The sequence below is a fragment of the Indicator indicator genome, chromosome 15, assembly GCF_027791375.1.
Source record: "Indicator indicator isolate 239-I01 chromosome 15, UM_Iind_1.1, whole genome shotgun sequence".
In the NCBI taxonomy this organism is placed as follows: Eukaryota; Metazoa; Chordata; class Aves; order Piciformes; family Indicatoridae; genus Indicator; species Indicator indicator.
The window spans coordinates 4,601,679-4,627,954 of NC_072024.1; the positions used below are offsets into that span (position 1 = coordinate 4,601,679).

Genomic DNA, 26,276 nt, shown 5'->3' on the forward strand with positions numbered 1-26,276 from the left:
CAGTACAAATTTTTGGGGAGGAGATCAGCTTCAGAATTTAGCTGATGTCTCATACTTGGCATGGAGTTCATTTTACCAGCATCTCTTCTTTTTCTTGCTTGTTCTCCAAGTATGGTCTCTCTCCTGCTGTGATTTTGAATCTTAAAATTTTGAATTTTGAAACTTAAGTGTCCCAGAACCTGGAGACAGATGCTCCCAAATGGAACATATCAAGCTGGATTAAAGGATGGTGCATAAGTGACAATTTCCATTTCTCCTCAAGATTTTAGTGTCTGGAACAGAAATATATGTATTAACAGCAGTGTTAAAACACTTCCATAACACTAGGTCTGGTATTCCTAAATTTTCAGCTGTGGCTAGAGTTGCTAAAACTATTCTCTTCCTCAGATTTTTATTGCTTTAATCCATACTATAATAGCCATGAGCAATTGCTTGGAGGAATCTACACATCAGATTTTCATCAGGCTTGTTTATACCCTCATGCTATCAACTGCACCTTGTTACTCACCAGGAAGTTTGGAGCTTGTTCTCTTTCCTCAGGATTGTACATAGCTTAATAAACAGTCCAACAGGAAGAAGTATTTAAGTAATTGGTTTTGTTGTAAATCTGAGTGTTTTACTATACACATCTTGGTTGGTGCCAGCTTTATGAACTGTTTTCAGATTTTTTTGCTAGTGAGAGCAGCTTATTTTTGTCAAGCAAGTAAAATGGCCTTAGTTTTATCATCGCTCTGGTGGTAGCAGGCAAGTAAATTTTGTGCTGAGATCAGTGAATTTTCCATAACAATTTTGTAAGTCCTCATAAATCACGGCACATGGGTTATTTTGCAGGAAGGACTGTCAGTAGATAAAAACACCAAAAGCAGCACAACAAATTTTACCATTTCAGTGTACAACCTGCTGAAGTACTGATTTGAATTTCCAGTGATGGACTAAGCTGAAGCTCTGAGTGGATCAGTAGCATGATGAGGGTCAGTTGCACTGTTTCTAGGAAGGAAGCTTGTTCAGCACTTTCAATATGTGACTAAAATGATTGGTGACCAAAGAAATTCACATACCTAAGAAAAATGATTTGGTAATCTCAAGGCCATCTTTCCAAGTTTGGACTTGGTGTGACCTTTATGGTTGCATCTCATTTTGTAAACATTTGGTTGTGGACTTTGTAGATATTAGCACAATTTTTCTACTGCTGTAGAACTTCTTCCCTACAAATGCAATTAATGAATAGGAGGCAGTGCTCTTTTCTGAATGCTTAGCTGTGGACCAAAATACTAGTCATGGTAAGCAAATGCTTAGGCAGAGGGCAAGAATTCTTGAATTCTTTTTCATCTGGAATTTAGGGTGATGTTGCAATTGGGACTTGATGCTATTTTAATTTATTACATATTGCAGTTTTTGTTTTCAGCAGGAGAGATGTATTGTGCTCTTTTTTCTTAATTTTTTGCCTATTTTTCAAATGGGCCATTAAAAAATCTTAGTAGAAAATTGTTTTTCTTGTAAAACAGTGGAGCAAGAAAGCATCTGAAAAACTAATCCAGGCTATGTGCTTTTGTCTTAGATTTTATATATGGTCATAAATCCAGAAGTAGCTTTATAATATTTGCAAGCATAAAAGTTCTGCTTCCCCATCAAACAAGACAAAACATGTTTGAAGTATGGCAAATTTGGTGAGTTGCCAGTTCTTCAGTAATTTTGATTTAGAAGTGTAAACTTCATAGACTTTTCCCTATTCCTGGCCTTAAAAGATGTTCTTTCTGGGGAAGTTATTCTTGGAGATGGTGGTGCCCAGTGACAGGACAGGAGGTATGAGCACAAACTTGAACATAGGAAGTTCCATCTAAACCTGAGGAGGAACTTCTTGAAGTGTGGCAGAGCAGTGGAACAGACGGCTCAGAGAGGTGGTGGAGTCTCCTTCTCTGGAGTTACTCAAAACCCTCCTGGACACCATCCTGTGCAGCCTTCTGTAGGTGAACCTGCTCTGGCAGGTCAGTTGGACCAGTTGATCTCCAGAGGTCCCTTCCAACCACTGTCATTCTGTGAGATGACCACAGGTGGAATCCTTACAGAGTACACAGCTCTTCAGTGCTGCCTTGCTGGTGTGTGTGCAGATCTGGATATAGACAGAGCTACATCTAGATGTTTATGGGGAGTCATGCAGGTTGGCACCACACCATCATGAGGGCTGCAGCCTCTGCCTGTAGAGTCAGGGACAGAGCTGAGACTGTCCTGGAACAGTCATTTCTCATCAGAGCAGGCTTCTTCCAGGGGTTTGAACTAAGCAGAGAAAGCAACTGCAGGGTGAGCATCTGCTAGGCGGCCTCGGGGCTTTTGCTGGTGCTCGTTAGCTGCTGCAGATTAGATAGGAAATTATCTCCTGTTGCAGCTTAGGTGCTACAGATGAGAAGATGGGTGAGACTGCCAGCACTGCATGGGCTTTCAGACAAGCTCTTACTCTAAAAGGAGAAACAGAGCAGTATTCCTTCCAAAACTTCAGCATGACTTCTGTTCTGCCTCCTGCAGACACACAGTAGGTAAAATTTTACGGTATTAGCACTTAAGTAAACCTCAGGCTCTCTTCCAATAACTAATACTCAGCTTTGTTATTCACCATCACTGCTATTTCCATCCACACTCTGGTATTAAAGAAGCATGAAGAACAGCTTCCATTTAACTTTTCTTTTTGCTGTTTTGTGATTTCTGATTAAAGAGCAGCAAAAGGAAAGAGTCGTTGCCCTTGCAGGAGACCTTGACGGGATGGCTCTTCGTTCTCCAGAGTGTACAGGAGGTTTTGTTTGCTGCTGTCTTGCACTCCCATCTGTGGAGGCATATCAGAATGAACCTGTAGTCCAAAACATGTGCACCATACAATGTTAAGACATCTCCTTCTGAATTGTGTAGGGTTGTGTGGTAGAGAAGGACAAAGATCCAGGGTAGTTAGGTAAGCAAAATCTGTGAGGCTGGGTGGAAAAGACCCAGATTTGTGACCAATCTCATGGTCAGTACTTTTTTACCAGACAGCCCAGTGTGTGATTTATCAGTTTCTGTTGAGGGAAAAACAAAACAAACAAACAAACAACAAAACCCTCAAAACAAACCAGAAAGTGCTATGCAAATTCCATATGCTTGCAAAAAGTCACAGTGGTGCTTCTCCACTGCAGCTTTTCCAACAAATTCCCAAAACACTTCATTCTCTGGTGGCTTGGGGCTTCTTTCTTACTGGTGGCCCAGTAGGTCAAGTCCATCTCTGCAAGGAGCACCATGTAAGATGTTTCTTGCTTAATTTGATAGAAGGTGAATGATCCTGATGTGCTTTCACATTTGGATTCGTGGTAGTGCCAGCAAGCAGTATGTGGAGTTTCCAGTTCCGTTCTGTGTTAGAATGAACCTAGTTGAGGATGCTCCTTCTTTCTGCATGGGGGGTTGGACTAGGTGGCCTTCAGAGGTACCTTCCAACCCAGCCCATTGTATGATTCTATGAATGTTTGGAGGAATTCTGTGACTACTCAGTTTTGGGAGGGCAAAATTCTGATCAAACTACTTCCACAAGCATCTTCTGGCCCTGACTTCAGACTGTTTTGTAATGGGATTATACAAAAGAACTATAGAAGTAACTGAAAAACCTACTGCCCTATGCTGTTGAGGAGTCACACTGAAACAGTTTCAGAGATCAATTCTGGGACTCATAGTACTGGGTTTGTGATTTTTAACATATTTTCACTAAAACTCTGGGAATAAAGCTCTTTGTGTATGCTTTGATTTGTAAATAGGCCTAAATAATTAAAAATAAGCAATGCTGAGGCTCCTGTAACAAGTAAGAATTCAGGATTCTTTCTACAAACATGACAAAGAGCTTCAGCTCCCCCATAGTGGCACAAAGGCAAACAGTAGTGCCAGTCATGTTGTGTAAATGGAGGTGACAGCTTGCACTTCAGTTAATAACTTTCCTGTTCTTAATTTGATTAAAAAAAAAAAAAAAAGAAAGAGGAAAGGGAATTGAAGAAAAGCAGGTTTTCACCCAAAACAGCAGGGAGCTGGCAGCTTTGTGAGCCACTAAATAGTGGGTACTGCAAGTAAGTTTGAACTTCTTCAACAGAAATACTGGGCTGGAGTGGGGCAGGGGGGTGTGTGTGTCTTCAAACTGTGAGAAATTAACTGAGGTCTGCAAGCTTCTGGTGGACAAACATGAAGTTTAAAACACTCTTCTCCTGCAGTCTGAGCAGCTCAAGGTTTGTTGTCATAGCCAGAAATAGTTATCCCAAAGCTGACTCTCCTTTATCTCTTCACTGCATATTCTTGGCCCTTCCAAGGAGATCAATGACAGTGGGGCTGGGTGGTCAAGGAGGATGTTGTATGGTTTGTGGGAGGCTTTCTGAAGTGACCATGGTCTTTTAAATAGATTAGGTGATTTTGTGGTGAACTGTTGCTTTGTTTGTATGAAGCTGTTACTTTCTTTCATGCTTTTCCCCAAATGTTCAGCCTTAGCACCTGGAGCTTTTTAATCATGTTGCTGTGCACTTCTCTCTAAGGTTAGTAGCAAGTGCTGTTTTCTTCAGCTGAAAGATAACCCTGTCCTTCTGGCAGCACTGTGAAAAACCAGCACCTGCAGCCCACAAGTGGGTGTTCCTTAGATTTAACTTCTGTATTTTTAAACATCTGTCTTCTAAATCAAAGCACATCAGTGTGAAAGGAAAGCTCTGTTCCTTCAACAAAATGTGTCTCAGTCATGTATTGCTTGCCATTTGCCCTTCTAGTTTTACTGTTGTTATTGTTGCCTTGTGGCCTTGGACTACAGGGAGAACTTCTCAGATAAATGTATACAACTTCCATACTGCTTTGCAGTTGTACACTGAGGACAATTTGTCCATTCATCCTTTTTCTTGTTGCTGAAAAGGACCATGTGGTCATAACAAATGAGCTGGGAAATCTACATGCAAGAATAAGTGCTGGCCCCATCATATTTGTGGCTTAATTTCTCCAAAGCTTTGCTGCTTCTGGATATAAAAATCTTTTAAGGAGATGTTAAGTTTTAATATGTTCATGGGTTAATTCCTAAACTTGCTTTACAGTATCCCTCAGAAGTCTGCTTATTACATTATTGTTCTGGCACAAACTGGTTTATAAACATGTAAATACTTTTAGTCTTGGAGTTTTTGTTTTACTTTGAGCAAAGACAGATCAATGTGTGTCTAGGATTATTAAAATAATCTGGTACTCCACACTGCATGGCATGTGAAACATTTTCTCAAAGAAACAGTGAGCCACGCAGAGATCCGCTGGTATCACTGCTTCCATCAAAGCCACAACAGCATGAAATTACCCAAATCCTCACTACTTCATGTTACATGAGGCTTTTGACTCTGAAATCCCACTCGATGCCACTTTCATTCTTCTGATAACATAGCTGTAGGAAAGTAAGAACAACTGTAATTAGATCCACATTGCTGGGGATTGCTGGAGTCCCTCAAGGTCTCTGTGTGTTGCTGTGGGGGTAACACCAGCCACATGCCTCCCCAGTGTCTGCAGGAGGCAGGTGGCTTGTCTTCAGGCAGTGGGACCAAAGAAAGCCCAGGGAGACACAAATTAGGGTTACATTAGAAAATACTGTGTAACTTAGCCTCCTCTATCCATGTTGAAATCCAGGTCTGAGTAACAATCGTGCGTTGGATGTGAGGTGATTTGTGCTGCTCTGCTCCAAAGCTCAGTTCCAGGGGTTAGGAGTGGAGCAGCAGAATTGCTGGGTGTCAGTGCTCAGGATTTGGTCCTGAGACAGGCTTTATAGGGAAGCTTTGAGATCCAGAAGAAAATTCAAGTAGTGAAACATGGCAAGATGCTTACCAGAAGCTTAAAAGTACAGTTTTGAGTTTGTTTTTGTTTAAATTCCAAGAGCACAGTACCACAGGCAGTGAGCCCTTCAGGAATGGTCTTGCATTTATTCCACTTCTCATGAGCCAAACATCCCATATGAAGATATAATATTTGCAGGCATAATATTTCTGTGCAGGGCTGCTACTACAGGTGGTGAAGAGTATTTGTGTGCATCATTTACGTTAGCTAATGGTAAAAGCCTGGGTGCAAAACCCACATTCAGAGTGGACAAATACATTTCAGCTTTTTCATGCATCAGTTTGTCTGTCCTGCAGAGATTGTGAATTACTGTGCAAATACCTGCTCCTGTGATGTCAGCTACAGTTTAATGTGAAACCATACCTTTTATTGGACATAACTTTGAAAGCACAGTTTAAGTTAGTTTCATTGCTCTCAGTTTACGGGGAAGACAATCCTCTTTACTTTGGGAAAAAAGAGAGTAACGTTCATTTGTTTGTCGCATCAGTGTTGGAACTTAATGGTTGAGTCCTCACTGAGGCTGTCACTTAAATTAGGGGGAAAATGTCCAAGCAAAGCATAACTTTTATCTTTGATGTTCATGTAGAAGGAAGCATACCTATTTCAGATACTTGCATTGAAATTGTTTTCTTGCAATCATGGAATCGTTAAGTTTGGAGCAAGTTTTGGATATTGTGGTTACTTTACTTGCTAGTGGTCTTATGGTTATGGTTTGCTGTGGTTAAAAATGCTCTGCTCTGCTTGCTTCACTTGGCTTTTTTTGTAAAGGGCTTGTAACCATTGTGTCCTGGCTGTAGTGGCAGTGTGGGACTTAGATGAAGGATTTTATTGCTGCTATTGTTACTATTTGTATGCCAGTTGTTTAATTTACCTGTTTTTTGTAATGCTCCCAAGCTTGCTGGCTAAAGAGGAATTGGAAAGCTATTGGGTTATTTGCATTATTTAAATCTGTTGTATTAGTAGAGCAGATCTTAAACGTGCTTGGTGTTGACCAAAGTCTTAGCAGCTCTCTGCTCCCTTCCTCAGTGGGGCAGGAGAAATCCCATCAGCAGGGTTGACCTCCCTGCTTCCCACAGGTCCCTGCCTGCCTGCACTGCTGCCTACTCTGCTTTTAGTTTTAGGTTTGCCCTTACCAGTGGTGTGTCAGGAGGAATATATAAATGTGATTTTGGAGAAGTTGTGCTGGTTCTGTCAGTGGTTGGCCAGAAAATGATAAAACTTAATAAATGTAGTGTTCTGTCACAGGCACAGATAAGCAGTGGAAGAGCATGGGGCGAAGTGTCTCTGCAGGAGCACTGTAAGGCTGGGCTTTTTTTGGATTCCAGCCTTCTCCAGGGAGATGCATCGTGGCTTATTTATGTAGTTTTTGATTTTAGTTGAGGTTTCCATTTTAAAAGTTGTAACTTCATTCAAGCAGTGCAGCACTCCTCCAACAGGAACGGCAGCTCAGTAGCTGCAGAGGTTGGACAGAAGGCTTGGAAATAACACCACAGGCAGACACAGCAGAGTTGTGCGAAGTAGGAAAACTTGAAGGTGCTCTCAGATTCTGAATTTGGAATTTCCCCATGAATGGCTCAGGTTTCTGACTTAGCTGATTGTGTAAACAGCAAATAACTGTAAGCCTGGGCAGAAGTGACAGCTTCATGCGGTGAGGTTAATCGAGTCTCATCATGTAGGGAGATGGTATCAGCCCTCTCTTTGAAGTTTTCTTGACACTTTATCTCTTCCCCCCCACTTTTTTTTTGAGTAGGCAGTCGACAGGTTGCTTGACACAAGCTACTGTTGCCAGCTTTTGGTGTGGTTGCATCAATCTAAAAATCTTTTCCATGTAACCAGTCACCTTTTTCTTACATGTTTATGCTCAGTCATGCAGTCAGGAATTGCTGTATGTGGGACTTTTGATGCACGGATGCTAAAGATCTTCCCTGTTTTGCGGAACAGGTAGCTGCAAAATGTTTCAGCATGTTAGTTATTTATGATGGGGTCTTCAGCCTTCTTTGTTCATTCAGAATCGTATGCAAATTGTAGCTTAAAATGGAGTTAAGAGTTTCTATGGGTGAAAAATCCAAATGCCAGCAGCTTTCAGATGAGTCAGGGGCCCAACTGCAACCTCTTGCACAGACTTTATAATAAGCTGTGGTAATGAAATGAAATATTTGGGTGTATCTGGCTTTGTAGTAAGAGCATCTTGGTAGCATTATGCATGCCAAGAGAGGCATATTAGGTGTTTGGATTTTCCTGTGGCAGGGAGTAGAACTTCTCTGGGTCTTCTGTTGTCTGTATTCAGATGATACATGTGATCAATTAATGGTTTCTCTTGGTGTTTGTTTTAAACATGTGAACCACTAAATAGCATCTTAAAGTCTCTAGATGTTTGTAGTAAAAACTAGATGCAGGTGTACAGTTCTACTGCACAACCCCTTAGGTTTCTGTGCTCCAGTTGTAGACTCAGTGATACTTGTGTGCCTCTTTCATTGACAGTCTGCTGTAGTCTGATCTGTGTAGAAAATGTGAATCATATTTATAACCAATATAATGCTATGGACAAGCTTGAGCAGTTAGTATTCAGCTCATAATGGATGACTAATGGAGCTGATAACCTGGTTTTCTCCCCCTCCCCACTCTGAGCTGTGTGGACACAGGAAGCATAGATCTTCTGGCACGTTGAAGGAGATGAATCGATCATGAACAGTCAGAGTATAAACTGCTCTGTGATATGCCAGGCCAGGAGGGAGAATTTTCAGGTTGTGAAGCTGAAAGGACATTGGAGTTTGAATGAGGAATGCAGGAGAGATGAAGGGACCAATTTCTGCAAAGTGTGAGGACCCGTAGAGAAGATACTGGTTACATTTGAAGCTGCTTTTGTATGTGTGTGTATAAATCATAATTTGAAATGGAAATATTCTTTGAAAGGCAGTTTGCTTGTGTGTTTTGTCTGAGCACTGCTGGGCACTGAGATGATTGTGTGAGGATGGTGTGTCGGAGGCTGGCACAGCATTCCCCCATGGCAGTGTGAATGCCTGCTTGTCTTCTGTGCTCCGGCCAGCAAGCTGCAGTTCCAGCCCCTGGGACAAAGTCTTCTCAGTTACCTTCTCTTGTTCTTTGTTATTTGTGTGAGATTTGCTTCTTCAGGGAACCAGAAGCTCATTTGAAAAATTAAATTGAAAGCTAGGAAGGAGGCTGATGTTTATCAGGAAACTTATTTTTACCACACTCTCTATTCTTTCTCTTAAAATGTAGCCACATTGCCAGCCATGGCTGGCAACTTCTTGAAAACTGCTTTTTCACTGTCATCTCCCCAAAACTGGTTGTGATTTCTTGACGTGGATGGAAGGAAGGGATCATTATACTTAGAAATCTTAGATGAGGCTAAAAAAAATGACAAAACCGCAGTTTGGAGTATTATTTTAAAAATTTCTATCTTGTTTGGTTGCAGTAGTAGCACTGCACATTAAATAAGGCCATCCATTTGAGTCTTTAGATGTGGAGCATTCTCCCCTGGTTGCCCAAATAAATCTTCATACTGCTTTTGGTGAAGTCGTTTTTACTGTGTAAAATTGACTATAGATCTCTCTTTTTATTGTCATTACAGAAAACCTAGAATAAACTCTCAGTTGGTGGCACAACAAGTTGCCCAGCAATATGCAACCCCACCACCACCTAAGAAGGAGAAGAAGGAGAAAGTGGAAAAACAAGACAAAGAAAAACCTGACAAAGAGAAGGAAATTAGTCCAAGTGTCACAAAGAAGAACACTAACAAGAAGACTAAGTAAGTTTGAAGGCTGCGCTGTTCCAGGCGGGGTGATTTTGGTAGCACTGTGCACTGATTAATTGGGCAGGTAAATAACACAATGCTCTGCCTCTTCCCTCCAATTCTTGCAGACCAAAGTCAGATATTGTGAAAGATCCTCCTAGCGAAGCAAACAGCATACAGTCTGGGAATACTACAACAAAGAACAACGACTCAAATCACACTTCAAGGTAACTTTATGCTAAAGTTAAGCTCTCAGTGTTTGAGAACTGTGTTAAATAGCAGGCACCTCTCTTTGATGGACAGAGGTCAAGCAGTGTCTGACCCACAGGGTCTGCCAGTATTAGTATGGCAAGACCACCCCTAGCTGTGAGCTTTGCTCTCATGTGCAAGCCCTCAGACTCTGCTGGTGAGGACAGACTCAGGCACTGCAAATAATTACTGCATTGTCCACTCAGTTTTCGTTTCTCTGCTAAAATAATCATCAATTGGGCAGTAATGCTTCTGGCTGCGAAACGCAGTGGGGGGAAAAACATTAACCAGCAATTGCAGTGGCCTTTATCAAAGTCTTATCATCATCTGATAACAGTAACAAAGGTTACTTTTTCACTTCCTTATCTGTAATTCAGCCACTGTAATTGCCAAGATAATTTCCCATGTATAGGAGAATTAAAAGACTGCATGAACAGATTTGCTAAAATCAACAAAAAGCATGAATGGTTGGTTTCATGTTCATCTGAGCTTCAAACCAGTAGCTATGAAGAGAGGTTTATTCCTACTCTTCCTTATCATACAACAGTAGGGATTGGAAGGGACCTCTGAAGATTGAGTCCAAACCTCCTGCCAAAACAGCATCACCTGGGGCAGGTCACATGGGAATGCATCCAGACAGGTCTTGAAAGTCTCCAGAGAACTCTCTAGAGAGAACTCCACAACCTCTCTGGGCAGCACCCTTACAGTAAAAAAGTTTTCCCTCATGTTGAGGAGGAACTTCCTGGGTTCCAGTCTGTATCCATTGTGCCTTGTCCCATCACAGGACACGGCTGAAAAGAGACTGGCACCCTATCAGATATTTATAAATATTGATCAAATCCCCTCTGTCTGCTCTTCTCCAGACTAAACAGCCCCAGGTCTCTGTCTTTCCTCACAAGACAGATGTTCCAGTCCTTTTCTCATCCTTGTAGCCTCTGTTGGACACTCTTATCATATATCCCTATATATAAATATAGTAAAAATATAATATATATTGTGCAGATAGCAGCCTGGCTTGTCTGTAGGAGCAGGACAACCTTCTGAGAGCTGTGTTAGGAGCAAAACATCCATGTGCATGATGACCCCGATGCTGTCTCATGTTGATGCTCATGTCTTATGCTGATGCTGCATGTTTGTTTTCTTTAAGCAGCCTCCTGTACTTCTTAAATCAAAATTCAGCATCAAAGAACAGGGTTTTATATTAATGGACAGAGAGAATTCAACTGGGCACTTTGCCTGCATGTGCTCTAAGAATTGCATCTCTTTAAAATGTGCTGTAATAAGTATTTGATAGTAAATCCACCAAAGAGTTGTAAAGCACATGGGAAGTATGGTGTGCACTGCTGGTGGTGGGAGCAGCTTTTAAATCTTCCTCAAGGAACAAAGTGTCCATTCCTGATTTGATTAGAGAAATACAGCTTCATTGCAATGGTATTTTTTTCTTGTCCTGTTCTTTTGGAAATGGTACTTATTTTGAGACTTAGGATGCAGGAGACTTGATGTATTTGAATAATGACATAATATTAAATTGACAGATTAGATCAAATATTTTTTTTTTTTTACTCCTTAAAGGAGTCACTCTGTCTACTGCAGAGTCTTTTAGTCCGTGTTTTGTGGCAAGCTCTTGTCATTCCTAATTAATCCTTAATAGTATCAGGTCTAGCTGGTTATTTTTAATGGATACATCATCTTCAGTTCCTAAACTGGAACTTTTCCTGCACTTCATTGACGTCAGGAGTACTGTCAAGAGTATTTTTAAGGGACCTGATTGTTAGAGTCACAAATTATCTGCTCAGATTTTTTTCATGCCCAGATTTCATAATTGGTTTGGGGTTTTGTGAGTTGTTTTGGGTAAATTTTCTTTTAAAGATCTCTGGGTTTTTAAGAAATCCTGTTTGAACTTCTTGGATTCCATGCCTGTTTCTGACTAAATATCTTGCTTTATTCCATGCCTTCCTGTGCATTTTCAGATCAACTGTTTTGAAACAAGTTTCTTACTTGGCCATAAACCTTATAAACATGAAGCATGAGGGTGTTTAATTTTGCAAAATAATGTGAATGGGCCAATCCCTTTGCCTTCTATAGGAAGGAGAAATTGTATGCATGTGCTTACATTGAAGAGATTGTCTGGAGGTTTCCATCTGTGCTTCATCTGCTCTTTGCACAGGGGAGACCCCTAAAACCTCCTGCAGAAATGGTTGGAGGACTCAGCTTTAAAACTGACCCTGGTAATATGTTTGTGAGCAGGACTGTGGAGGAATCTTGTATCTCAGCCCTGCTTGCCCCCAGTCCTTCCATGTTACATAGTCATGGCATTTAAAGGTGCATGGGGAGTTCACTTGAAGCTCTTTGGGCGTGGCTTATCTCAGAGGCTGGTAGTGGGAGCCTTTCAAGGCAGAACTTAATGAAGACTAGGTCATGTCAACTCAGTTTTTTCTCTTTTTTTTTTTTTTTTTTTTTTTTTTTTGTATTCTGACTATGACTATCAGTGCTTGCTTCTGCCAAGCAATAGCAGGAGTGCATTTTCAACCCTGTAGAAAGGTGGAGACAATAAAGTCTGTTCCGGTATCTGCACCAGCAGTTTTTGGCAGTTTCTGAGTACAAGAGAAAACAAAATGAGCCAGGCAAATTACAGGAAGAACTGGGTTTCCTAGAGGAACTTGGGGCTTAGAGAGGAAAATACGTCTACGTACTATGCTTCCGGGAACACATACTGCTGCGCTTGCTGCCGGTGTGCTGGGGGCAGCCCGCGGCCGCTGAGGCACTTATCTGAAAGCCAACGGAAACCCCAAAACTTGCTCAGCTAGCTGCCCTTTCTTGTTACCTATGAACAAGGTGACATCATTTCATCTAGCCTGTGGTTACATGTTGAATTTGCCAGCTCCTGTAAGCGTGTTTCTACAGTGCATACGCGTGGGCGCCTGTCTCACTGATGCGGGAATTTTATCGAGCACAGCTCTGGGTTTGAAAAGTCTGCTCACCAAAGCAAGGGGCTGTTGTAAGTAGGAGGTTTTACTGGCATTATCCCAGTGCAGCAGTGTTTTAATTGTGTTTGCTATCTATTTTTCTAGTGATACTTGTTAAAAATGGTATCAACTCTGCTAGGGTGGGTATGAAAATACTATTTTTGGTTCAGTAACTTTGTTTTTGGTGAGAAGTCTGCAGAAGTACAGCTGCTCTATTTTTGAAGCTGTACGTTCATCCTTAATACTTCTTCCTTGGATACCACTTGGATAACTAGTACTTATGGACTTTACCCTTGTTAACCACTGCAAGCCATTGAGCAAGCATGGCAAATACAGTCAGCTTAATTTCCTTTTTTTTTTTTTTTTTTTTTTGTTTGACTGCACCAGCCTAGTGCACTGTGGATGAGGGGGAGGAAGGCCAGATGGGTTTAAAAGCTGGAGCTTGTTCCCAAAGTAAACTAACCTTCCCCCCATCCCTTGGAATAAGGCAGTTCTCAGCAAGCTACTTCTCACTGATGTGTAAAGACACTCCTTTTTAATTTCCCTATTGGGAATATTCCGCTGCTACAGCCTGACCCTCAATTAGGAGCAAAAGCTGTAAATTGCAGCAGTAGCAGCAGCTGACTTGGAATTTACTGGTAGCTGGAGGAGTGTCCAAGGTTTGTGGTATCGGAGCATTGGACCAGCCCCTGAAATGTGCATGAATGTCAGTTTCCTAGAGTCTAGACCCTTATTAGCTACATTACTAATTGAATGATAGCACGGCATGCAAATTACTGAGGTAATCCTGAGCTATAAATACCAGTGTGCTCTTTCCTGGTGGTTCTGAGTTTTTAATTTTTTTTTCTTCTTTTTCTTTTCCTAACCCTAACCAAAAGCACTAGCAGCAAGAAATATTGTTGCACATTCTGGATTTTATTTACAATAGCGCCTGTTCCAGAGGGAACATTTTGAGTGTTTTTATACATTGGCTGATTGGGCATCTGATTTGTGTAAGCTCAAAGCAGTTGAAAGAGAAGCCAAGTTGTCCTAGTGCCTGTGTTGTTTGCAGCTGCAGAGTTCCAATATGGGAATGAAAGAGCCGTGGTCAAACGCTTTCATGTGGTTTTGTATTGCAGAGTCACAGCCTTGTCTCATAACATCAGGGCACATGATGCGATGGGGAGTTGAGATAAGAGAACTCTTTCATCTGCCCCTTGGGGAGAAGATCCTTCAGCCTGTCTGGCTCCTGTCCGCTTGGCTCTGCTGTAGTGTCCTTTTTTTCTGGCAGAGCTGGATGGAGCAGGGATAAGTCCACAGCAGAGCACCCTTTGCAGAGCTCTATGAGACAGGTTTTTCCTCTGGGCTGAACATTCTGCTGCAGCCTTGGCAGCCCAGGCTGTTGCAGGGAGCAGAAGGTCAAACCTTTGTCCTCCACTGTGCAGCACTTAGTGCTGCCTCAGTTCTCCTCCCAGTTAGTGCCATCTGTGCAGGCAAGCAGAGGACAAGTCACACCGTGTTGTCGAATGCTTCTCTAACAAACTTTTTCTTTCTTGTTTTATTTTTATCCCTTTTATAAATATTTTCTCCTTTTATTTTAGACCCAGACTGAAAAACGTGGACAGAAGTACCGCACAGCAGCTGGCAGTCACAGTGGGAAATGTCACAGTAATTATCACAGACTTTAAAGAAAAGACTCGCTCCTCTTCTACGTCGTCTTCTACAGTGACCTCCAGTGCAGGATCAGAACAACAGAATCAGAGCAGCTCGGGCTCTGAGAGCACAGACAAGGGCTCGTCCCGCTCCTCCACGCCGAAGGGGGACATGTCGGCAGTCAACGATGAATCTTTCTGAAAATTGCACATGGAGTTGTGGAAACTATGAATCAGGGTATGAAATTCAAACACTCCACCTGCCCATGCTGTTCAAATCCTGGAGAGCCTCTTCTGAGCTTGAACACAAACACCACACACACATACACACACACACACTTAAACACACACACTTTTGGGACATCGACCTCTTACTGATGCAACCAGGATAATTTCTGCTTGCCGTGGGCATCTGGCCACCAAGGAATTTCTCACCCTAATGATTACTCTTGACACTTTTATGTATTCCATTGTTTTATATGATTTTCCTAACAATCATTTATAATTGGATGTGCTCCTGAATCTACTTTTTTATAATATCTGCTGTGCACAATTTTCCATGAACATACAACTTTTTGTTTTGGGGGGAGGGAGCGGGTGGGGAGGGAAGGGGGCTTTATTTATTGCATTCACAAACTCCATCCTCTTTCAACATATCCTTTTTAAGTTCAGTTCTTCTTCCAGTTATACTGTGTACTATCAGTTTTGATATAAATTATATATAAATATATATATAAATAAATATATATAAAGGGTTATTTGAAACCAATACATGGAAACGCTGGTGCTTGAAACACTGTGAAGTGAAAAACAAAAAAAACAAAACAAAACACAAAAATAATTAATAATTGAACAGTTCAAGATCTGGGACAGTCCCCTTCTGTGAAAATACTGAAACGGAACTGGTCTTAGGTGAAAAGAGTTCCTGAAGGTTTGAACCTGGATGGGACCCATTCTCTCTGTTGTTCCTTCCCCTTTTCTTCCCTAAGCAATGGCTAAAACATACTGGACACACTGTTTTGATTTTGATAGCTTGGGATCTGAAATGAGAAAAGATTGCTCCAGGTAGCTTGTGTTTCCACAAGGGTAGCTCAGATTGGTGATGTGGGAGTTTGTGCCTGGCTGGAGCATCAGCAGTCACAACTGGACCGGTGTTGGCATGCTGTGGGTTCGCGAGCGTCGCTATATTGTGCATAGCCAACCCCGCAGATGTCTGGTGTTCTTAGATTTAATGAATTTCACCTGCCTGCAGCAGTGCCTGAGGTAATTTTGGAACTGGAGTGGTTTGCTTTGGGTTGGAGGGCAGCAGGGAGCAATCGTGGGTTGGGGGAGCAAGCTAGTGCTCCTTCCTGCTGCTGGCATGAAGGGTCAGTTGTCGTCAGCCCCCTTCCGCCTGTCCCCTGCGCACTGTTGGGGGGGGGGTGGGTTTCTTGAAGAGCATCCCTGTTCCAAGAGTGGGTTCTGAATGGCACCTCGTCCAGTGCTGATAGTGGGCTTGTCAGTATTTGGATGCTTCTGGGTCTCCTGCTGTGGGAGCAAAAGTAGGGAAAAGCTTCCATGTTGGCAAAGCGAGTGACACGTGTGGCATGTGCTCATGACCAGCATCTCCTTCATTCTTGCTCTAAAGCTATTCAGACTGTGATTTCTTTTCCTGGCCTGTTAGTGTTGCTTTACAGTTTACCTTCCATGCATTATCCTGCTAAAACACTAGGCTGAAGAGGTGAAACAAACTGGGGGGTTTTAAACAGCGAAACAAACCCCAAACCTCTCCGGCTTTTCATCTTTTTTTTCGTGGCCCCAAGGGTGCTTTGCAGTAATTTCAGGCACAGGGACTGTGGCTTCATTTGACATCAAATGCATAACTTTTTGGGTGTGAGGAAAGAGGGCCACATTCAGACAACTTCGTGCCAGCTTCTTATATTGTGAATTATTTGCTTAGTGAGAGCAATTTCTCTTTGTGGAGGCAACTGATTTAAGATTTCTTTAAAAAAAAATCTGTGTGGTTTTGAGTAGCAGATGTAGGTTCCTTTCACCCTGGTGACAGAAACATGTGAGTAAGGGATCAATTACAACCCCTCCTCGAAGGTACGTCCTGCGCCGGTGCCTTTGCAGCCGTGGTTTTATTCCGGATACGTTAAGGTGGGCACCCCTACTTAATTCTGCTTCTATTCACAGTATAGGCTGTCTTTATAAGCATTTTTAGAAGTATTTATTAAAGAACCAAAGGAAACCAGATGCTTCCTATGAGCATCCAGACAATTTATTATACATAGTTTTAAATACTATGAATTTCTCAATCTGCATTTTAACATTAGTAGGATATTGCAAAGACATTCCTTTTTCCAGTTTTTACTATTCCTTTAAGGGTCTCAGGGAGGGTAAACTGGTCAGCCATATTTATTTATTTTACTGAAATGTATTGGAATAATTTTTTAAGAGAGATTTTTTGAAGATGCCCCTTGAACTTGTATATTTTGCACTGCTTTATAAATGATCCATTATCGATTAGGCTTGCGTGCATCTCGGCTGTGATCCGGCGAAGGGTGCGAGCCAGGGTCCAAGTCCCTCCGGCTTCAGCGGGGGGGCTAATTCTGGTGCTTCAAGTCAAACCCCACGCTCGCCACCTTTGCTGGATCTGGGAATTTGTGCAAAAAAAAAAAAAAAAAAAAAAAAAGAGAGAAAGCATTGTGTGTACCAGGAAATTGCTTCTTTTTCAAGTGAAAATGGACCTGTAGATCAGTTTTAAAAAAAAAAAAAGCTTTAATGCCGCAACCAGCTACTCATGGCTACTGGTGACGTTGGTAACATCTGTCTCTTTGGGCGTGCCTCCTCCATAAAGTAGCTTGCTATAAATAAAGTGGGAAAAAAATTTCTTTGGAACAAGTGACCTGTAATTCTGCGTTCAGTAGGAATTGCTAGCGAAGCATTGAACCTCCCCAGCCTCATCCCTAACTGTTGTGTTGTGCATTTGAAGGGTAGCGTTTGCTTTTACACTTAATTTCTGAAGCTGGCGTCCCTGTGGCACGCACCCACGGGTGGGATTGCCCGTGCCCATGGGTTGTCCCACTGTTGGTGGGGGGAGTGCATTTAAGAATCAAACCAACCAAAACACTAGTTTAGGGGAAGGACCAGATTTGTGGTGTTCAGTGGCACAGAAAGCAGGTAAGTAAAGCACAGTGTTAACGTTTGGGAATTTTCAACTCTTTACCACAGACACACACACACAGACACCAACCCAGCTTGCCTGACTCGCTCAGTTTGAGGTAGTTTGCAAAGGAAAACGACAGCGTTTTACACCGCCAGGCTGTTTAATTTGATTGGAACACTTTGCTTGTTTCAAATCGGGACAGACAGAAAAATTGGGCAGCAGCTTCCGTGAGTTTTATTTCCACACTGAGATGTTTTCACCTGCCTTACCAAGATCATTCTCAGTCTACTTTTTTAAGCTCTACCATAAACTTAAATTATTGAAAATTTATTAATTGCTGACTATATAATAACCTTTGCTTGTATGTAACCGAATGGTTTTAAGAGCCAACATTTAGAGTATGACAATGGAGCTGAACAGTTTTTAATGCGCAAGCAGTTCTGTTCTTGTGTATGACTTGTAACCTTAATTTACTGTGTAAAGATGGTTACATTATTTCCTTAGCTTTGTTTGTTGGAGACAAATATAGAATGCTTGTTTAAGTATGTCAAAACATAATCTTATCTTGTGGATTTTTATGTTAATGTATTATACGAGCTATATTTTTCATTTGCCCAGAAAGACAGCTTGTATAACGCTTTGGAAAGTTCCTCCGCTCTGTAAAGTCTTTAGAGCTGACAGTCCTGTTAGGTTTGTTTTTAATCTTCATGCTAAAGTGTCAATGGTGGTTTTGTGAACTGGTCAGAAATTCACAGGTCTTAAATGTTTTTGGGAAAATTTATATTGGACACTGCTCTTTGTCTAGCAAATAAAAAAAAAAAAAGATGTTAATATATTCCTGTTACTGGCATGTGCACGACTGTTATTAGAAGCCACTTTATCATTTTCCTGCTTTAAATAGAAATGTCTATTTATGAATTCTGCTTGTAGTTTTTTCACAAATAAAATAGTAAAATTTAATTCCATCTGAAAGCTCTCTTTTTTGGGAGATGCCAGGATTCAGAACAAGTAGAGAGTCCTGGTGCTGAACCTGTTTGTCAGCCTTAAACGTCTTGCCACCACTTGAGCAGCCCCACTTCTGCGAACACAGGTAGAAAACAAGCCGCCAAATCCAGTTTGTTCCCTGGGACTAACGACATAGGGAAAGTTAGTGGTGGATGTGTCTGCAGAACTTGGGGTCTGGTACTTTGAACTAATAATTTTTTCCCCTTTCTGTGGCAGCAGCAGCAACCATGAGGCTTAGAGCAGAGGATGCTAGTGAGAGCCCTTGGGAGTTCCTTCAGCTGCCTTGTGCTCACAAATTCCCATGAGTAAAATTAACAAAACTTAATTCAGAGCCTAATTGCATTTTTGTAGCATAAAAATACCAGTATTTTGCCAGCAATATTTTGGTCCTCTGCGTAGGAAATGAGGTGATGAGAATTACTCTGCTCTTTCTGGTTCCTATTTCCGCCCTCCCCCGAGATGGGACCTGTGTGATGTAACTGGTCAAATATGAAGTTGGAATCTGACAGCCAAGGAAAAGGTAAAATACAGAATCTTACTCCAGAGCTTTTTCTCAGGAATGTGAGGACAGTGCCTAAACTAAAAGCCGTTTGGGTATATTTGTGCTTGGGGAAGTGTGTGTTACAACCAGGGGTTGCTTGAAGAAAAGCACTGTGCAAACAGACTCTGAAATGCTTTTAACCTCAGCTGGAAATGATCCACAATCCTTTGTGCCAAGAATAAGAAGAAACAGGAAAGGTAATGGTTGTTCTACAGACCTGAAAAGCACTTGGCATACTGGATGAGTGAGTGGAGAAATGATTCTTGCCTCTGAGTGTCTAGTCCCTGTCCTCAACTGTCAGCCAGATGGAGGTGCTGGAGCGTCTGCCTGGGCAAAGCAGCAAGAGCTGTGGGAAGCAAAGAAGGTAGGCTTCATCAGCATCCACCTACTGCATCACCAGGTGGAGGCTTGAATGGACCAGCAGATGATTTGCATGGCAGCACTGGTATCTGCTGAAGTTGCCCACTCACTACTTCACTGGGATTGTTGGTTGATCAGTCTCCTGGGCATCCCTTGCCTTAGAGCCACGTGCGTTGAGAGCCACATTCATTGTTGGAGCTGTGGAGCTGATCCTGCTGTGGAGGAAGAACCATGAAGACTACAGGAATAAGGGCACCCAAGGTGTGTACTGGACTACATGTTGTGTTGAAAGGTTTGCATTTGGTCTTGTGGAAAACAGGCAAAATCCAGAAGGAAAGGAGAAAAGTGGTTGCAGTTTGCACCTAGATGCCTTCATGGCCTCTGTAGTAAGGACAGGGACACATTGAGTCTACCTTTTTTGTCTCAGCTGTTTCTTTCTGGAGTATTTCTCTGCATGAGTCTTGCTTGTCTTTTTGCTCTTGCTGTCAGTAGGTGCAATGAGGCTTGTTTGCTGCTTTTCAGCTTACCATGGTTGGTCTCTTGGTCTGGAGCCCTTTTCTACCCAGGGCAGAGGCTGATACTGATCCCAGCTGAACCTGTCTAGTGGGAAGGCATTGGAAACTTGTGCAGGGTCTACTCACCCCTGATCTAGATGTCTCAGCAAAGCAAAAGCTGCATGCAGAAATTACCAATAACATCAAAGGAATGTTCCAGAAATTCCTGACTGGAGCATTTTAAGTCACATCAGCACAATTATCCCACTTGCACAACTTCCCTAGGGCATCTCTTGGAAGATTCTAACAGTGAAGAGCACTCTCTACCTAACTGATCTTCAACTACTATTAATACTGAAGCTAGAAAAGTCTTTCTGCAGCCAGGTCTTGTTGTAGTGCAAATCTCTCAGTACTTGCCTAAAGTCCCCTGTTGCTCCTTGAACAGGGATGGCTCCTTGCAGAGCAGTAAATGATCTGGCAGCCCTGGCTGTTCAGGAAACATGGAATGCAGGAGCCAGTAAGGCTTCCTAGATGAGGAATCAAGAAACAAATACTTCTTTGTTCCCCTCTGTCTCCATACCAAAAAAAAAAAAAAAAAAAAAGGAGAGAAATTGCTCTCTAACATGACTATTTATTATTTCCAGGATCTTGAAGATTTCCTGACTTTCTCACATTTCTAATTTTTTTCCACCTTCCCCCCAGCATTAGGAGTTCTCAAAACTGTTACAAGGTACTTGAGAGGCCGTTCCAGCACACACATCACCCATGGTCACTTTAAGCTGGAAGAGGGGAGATTTAGACTGCATACAAGGAAGAAATTCTTTACAGTGAGTGTGGTGAGACACTGGAACAGGTTGCCCAGGGAAGTTGTGGATGCCCCCTCCCTGGAGGTGTTGAAGGCCAGGTTGGATGAGGCCTTGAACAACCTGGTCTAGTGGAAAGTATTGCTGCACATGGCAGGGGGGTTGGAACTAGATGATCTTAAAGGTGCCTTCCAACCCAAACCCTTCTATGGTTCTATGATTCTTCAAAACCATTCTGAAAAGGACTTAACCACCAGGAAGTTTCAGTGTGAGAGTCCCCATTGCTGTGCCTGCCCTGTTTTGGGAATCACCCCCCAGCCTCCTGCCAGCAGGTGAGGCAGAGGTGTTCAAAGCCTGTTAACACCAACAGCATTCACTTAAATACCATGAAATTCCCAGTGTAATGCACACTTGATCACAGCACATCAAAAGCTTTTAAGAAGTATTAATTAGCCACAGCTACTGGAGCTGGCCAGAGCTGGAGGTCTGAAGTGTTTAAGCTGCTCTAAGTTGCTCTCAAGTCTTGGGGGGGGGGTGGGGGGGGTGGGAGGAACAAGTCTGGGAGCTGAATTTGTGTATGAAATATCCCTGTGAGCAGGAGGAAGCTGGCACACTGCAGAAACAGCACGTGGTTGCCCAGGTAAGAAGAATGGGAATGAATCAAGCTGGGTTTTGTTCCTCCCCAAGCTGTGCTGTTGGGGCTGTATGATTCATGTTGCCTGGGAGGTTCAGTGTGGAGTTGGCAGGAGGAGGTTTTCATGTTTGTGTGTGTATTACAGGAGGGATTAAAGCTCAGAGTTGTGTAGAGAAGCAGGAGTACCACTGAGATTTTAATTCTGTCTTCACCCAGAGATGAATACCCATTGTACTATGTCATCTTCAATGCATGCTAGGTTTTGCATAGGTTGTAGAGATACTGTATGTGACAGGCTATAGATGGGGTCACCTGCTAAGGTCACCTTTAAAAGCATGAGTTGTCAAAATTTGTCTCTAATAGAGGTTTACTCTCATGTTGACTCTTTTGAGGAATCAGCACCATAAGCCAAGTATAAACAGGGCCAACAATCCCTCACACCCTTTTTAGGTGGTCATTGCTGTCCTACTCTGCAAGTTGACTTTGGCAGCAGCTAGGCTGTTTGTGCATATTGTTTTGCTTCCCAGTTGGGCTTACAAAAATAAGATGAAGAAAGGGCAAGGAAAATATAGTTTTCCATTAAACATATTTCCTTCTGGTCCAGGAAAGAAAAAATTATGGAATGGCAGGAGAAACCTGATTAGGGCTCAAGGCTGATGCTGCTCTCTGGGAGGGTCAATTTATTTATCTATCTGAATTTTTTTCTCAGATCTGAAGCGATGTCCATCAGCTTCAAGCTTCCTAATGTCAGTTGGAAGAGGCTTAAGGAGCCTGGATGGAGAAGCTGCTCTACAACAGGGGGAAGCCCAGGAATAAAGGACTTTTTCAACTAAGCCTGTTGTAGCAGGGATTCAGAAGAGATACAAAGAAGAGATTTTTTTTTTATTTTTTTTTTCAGTGAGGATGGTGAGACACTGACACAGGCTGCCAAGAGAAGTGGTAGAAGCCCCATCTCTGGAAGCATTCTGGGTCAGGTGAATGAAACTCTGTGCAGGATTGGACTGGATAACTTTTAAAGGTCTTTTCTAATCCAAACCATTCTATCATTACATGGCTTGCATCTTTCAACATTTCCCACATGCACATGTGCCCTGTTCTTCATTGCCTGCACTCTCCAAATCTCTCTGCACAACCTTTGTGAGAGGTTGAGGCTCTGGATGAGAGCTAGGGCTGCACCCAGACATTAACAGACATGAGAGCAAAGCCTGGAAAAGCCTGGCAGCTTCCCTGCAAGCCCAGGATTTGTGCTTGCTCCCAGGAGCTGGAGGGGATGGAAATCTATTTAGCTGCTCCTATTGTTCTCCTTATTCAACCCAGGTTCTGTTGCTGTGAAGTTAAGGCAGGAAAATGTGGACTGGAGTTGCGGAAACGCTCCCTGGAAAAGGAATCTGCTGATTCCTGGGGGGCTGAATTGTTGCGGCAGCGGCAGGCGTGATGGGTGTGTGACAGCCTCTGACAGTCGTCTAATTGGGAGTCACTGCAGCACAATGGCACTGGAAGGATGAGTGATGGGAAACTTCCCTGGCTGCGAACGCTCCCACTTGTGATGAAACTCGGAGGGGGAGAAATCCTGGGAGAGGCTGGTGCACAGCCAGGCTGCCGGGGGAGTCAGATTTAGGGAATCGTGTGCAGGCTGCTGGCTCTGACTCAGCCCGGGCTGCTGGTTCTGCTGCCTGCCTCCACCTTCTGCTCCAAGGGGGGGTCTGCCCTCCCCACTGCTCCCAGGGGGGTCTGCAATCCCCTTGGCCTTTGCAGCATGGGCCGGGCTCCCTCTGAAGCAGCTGGAGAGGAAGAATTCAGCGGGTCCACCCTGCAGTGTTGCTCCAGCAATCGTGGAGCAGGCTTGGGGAGATGGCCTCACTGGCCACTCCTTGCCAACATATTTGCCAACCTTGACACTTGCTTTCTGCACCACTTTGTCACACTGAGCAGGACCAGCTCCAGCTGTGCTTCTGGGCCTTTCTGAGCCCATCTATCCTCTTGCAAGTCCTATTAGAGTTGCCAATTATCCCTTCCTTCTGAGCAGAGCTGTAAATCCCACAGATTCATGTGCCAAAAGGTTTCATCAATCAAAAGATGGAATTAAAGGCAACGAGTTACAACAACTGGAAGGTGACTCTGTGATTCCCCTGCCTGTGGAGTGGCTGGGGGTTGTGCAGGCTGTAGTACTTGATGTGCTCCATGCAAAGCAGGAGGGTCAGGACTGCTGGGCAGCATTGCACAGATGGAGATGAGAGCAGTGATGAGCTGACACATGCTCTTGTAGAGGTGGTGATTGCCCTGAGCTGAGTGGAGTGGTCTCACTGTGCTCTGCCTGTCAGCCAGACAGCTGTAACCAGTAGAGAAAAGCTTTTTATCTGAAGAAGGACTGCAGGTCAGTGGCCCTTTCCCACCCCGAATCTGTACACCAGCGGAGGAGCAGGATCGGGAAGGACAGGACAGGACATGCAGTTCTTAAACCTCTGGCCTCCTGGCTGAAAGCAGGAGAAGCTAGATCACCATCACCCCTAATTTTGGTGAGGAAGCTTTATCTGAGCTATTCTCACTGATGTGTCAACTGTTGTATTTTACACGTGGGTAGGAGTTCTGTCTCTGTGCATGAAGGGGCTGTGCCCTTTGCTCTGCTGGACAACAGGAGATGCTTTCCCAGCAGCAGATTAACAACCTAGTTGTAGTGAATTAATGACTCTTCTGGTGCTTAACAGGTTCTCCTGCAAGTTAGCTTTGCCAAAAGGATGTTGATGTTCCTGAGAGCTGGGATGGTGGAGTGAAGCTCAGATCACTGGATTTAAGTGAGGAGTGCTCTGGATGTTTTTCTTGTCTTTATCCAGCACTAACAACAGTACTCAACATCTGGACTAGGGTGCATGGGAAGGATTTTTTTAACTGAACTTCTGTATTTGGGAAGAATGTGTTTACTGAAAGAGTGAGGAGGCATTGGCACAGCCTGCCCAGGGAAGTGGTGGAGCCACCATCCCTGGAGGTATTCAAAAAACAAGTAAATGTGGCACTCTGGTACATGGTCTATAGTGGTCATGGAGGTATTGTGTAGAAGGTTGGACCTGATGGTCTTAGAGGTCTTTTCCATTATCAATGACTCTCTGATCTGGATGATTTCCAAGTAACTGGCAAAGATATTCTTGTGCAAGCAGAGATTTGGGAGCTTGGAGTTCATGACACTGCTGTGAAATCTCCTCCAAAGTGGAGGGTGAGGAGGGCAGGCTTCCTCTGCACTCCAGCCATCCCTGGGTTGTCATCAACGTTTGGACCTTGAGATGCTCCTGCTGAGACATTCACAGGCTGCATCGTGTGATTTTGGCCAGTGCAAGTAACACCACTTGGGAGTCCAGGGAGAAGGGGGAGTCAGAGCTCAGCCTGCCCAGCTGTGTGTGTGTGTAACTGTGCTGTTCAATGGATTAGAGAAAATAATAAAATAAACAGTGGTGCTCTTACCTCAGGCTATCCATTAGGAGTGTGATTTAGTGCAGGGAGGACTATAAAGGCAGTCGATAAATCTTCCATGCAGCACAAATAAAATCTCTTATGGGAGGAGAAAGGGCCCTGGATAATGGGGGAAGGAGGGAACAGCCCTTGCCCCCTTGTCTAATTAGGCTGTCCAGGAGAAGTAGATATAAAATAATAAAGTTGGAAAGCCCAGATCTTCACAACCTTAGGAAGGACTTCATCCCCTTAAATTATGAGGCTAAGACCTCACTCAACAATACTTTGAAGGAGATCAGCTGGCTAAGGGCTCCGGCTCTGGCTCTGTGTGATTACAGCACCTTCTGAAGAGCTTGTTCCTATTCCCCTTGAATGATGCTATTTTTAGCCTCCTTAAATTCTAGAAGGTATTTCCAAGTGGGAAACAGAGCAGAGAATATCAGATCTTAACTCTGCTGCATGTAATGATTTCTGTGAAAAGGAGGGAGAAACATTTGAAATGGCTTCTATCTTGGTTTTGACACCACCAGCATGGTAGCAAAGCACCTGGAGGTGCCTGCAGCCCCCAGTACCCTGTGGGTGATGGGACGTGGGTGATGGGACATGTGTGGGGGGGGAGAAGGGGGGTGGGTGTCATGCTAGTTCTTTCTCCCATGGGATTCACAGGCTCTGCTTGAAGCCACAAGTACCTGGGGAAAGGTGATGATGGCAGGAGGAAAGTAACGAAACTCTGGTTGACCCCCAGCCCAGGAGACCTCTCTTGTCTCACCCTTCCTGGGGGCCTACTTGCCTTTGCAGTACAGTGGGGAGTTCTTTGATCCTTTCCCCATATGGGAGACAGAAGCACAGAGGGACTTAATTAGATTTCCTCCCCAGCCATAGCCAGAGTTGCTGGGGTAGCTGGTGACATCTGTGTCCCACCATGGCCAAAAAGTGTAGTGTCATGAAAGACGCCTTAGTCCTTGTGTCCTGTCCTGCTGAACTGCAAAATGCTCGAAGCTTTCCAGCATAATGCCCCAAAAAGGCTGCAGAGCTCAGGGCTGCATGTGGCTGGCCCCTGGATCTCTGTTGAAGCTACAGGATGGAAGTGGTGGTTTGGGCAGAGGGTGAGATGGGATGGACCCCAGCTGGAAAATTCAGCCTGGGATTGAACATCATACAAGAGGACAAATAGTGACTGGGATCTGTGAGTCTCAGTTTTGGTTTGTGAACCTGGTCATGTGGGTTTGGATGCTCAGTGGGACTTATCTCATGCTTGGTCCCTTCTGCAGCCTCAGCTTTTACTTCTCTACATTCTCATGTTCCCCAAAGCTGCTAAGCATGGTTCTGTGCTGGGCAGAAGCATCCTCCATCACTTGAACATGAAATATAAATCAGAGATCAAGTGAGTTATGGTGCTGTGCTGC

At 43.4% G+C, this 26,276-nt stretch overlaps 1 protein-coding gene across 1 annotated transcript in view; it reads left to right on the forward strand.

The window, feature by feature from the left end:
- The window catches only part of RYBP (RING1 and YY1 binding protein), a 43,460-nt gene extending 28,814 nt beyond the window's left edge, over window positions 1-14,646 (forward strand). Inside the window, exons 3-5 of the mRNA XM_054387430.1 lie at window positions 9,437-9,613; window positions 9,727-9,825; window positions 14,394-14,646. Of these exons, the coding sequence (XP_054243405.1) occupies window positions 9,437-9,613; window positions 9,727-9,825; window positions 14,394-14,646 (529 nt within the window). The remainder of the gene's footprint in view (window positions 1-9,436; window positions 9,614-9,726; window positions 9,826-14,393) is intronic.
- The last annotated feature ends 11,630 nt before the right edge of the window (window positions 14,647-26,276 follow it).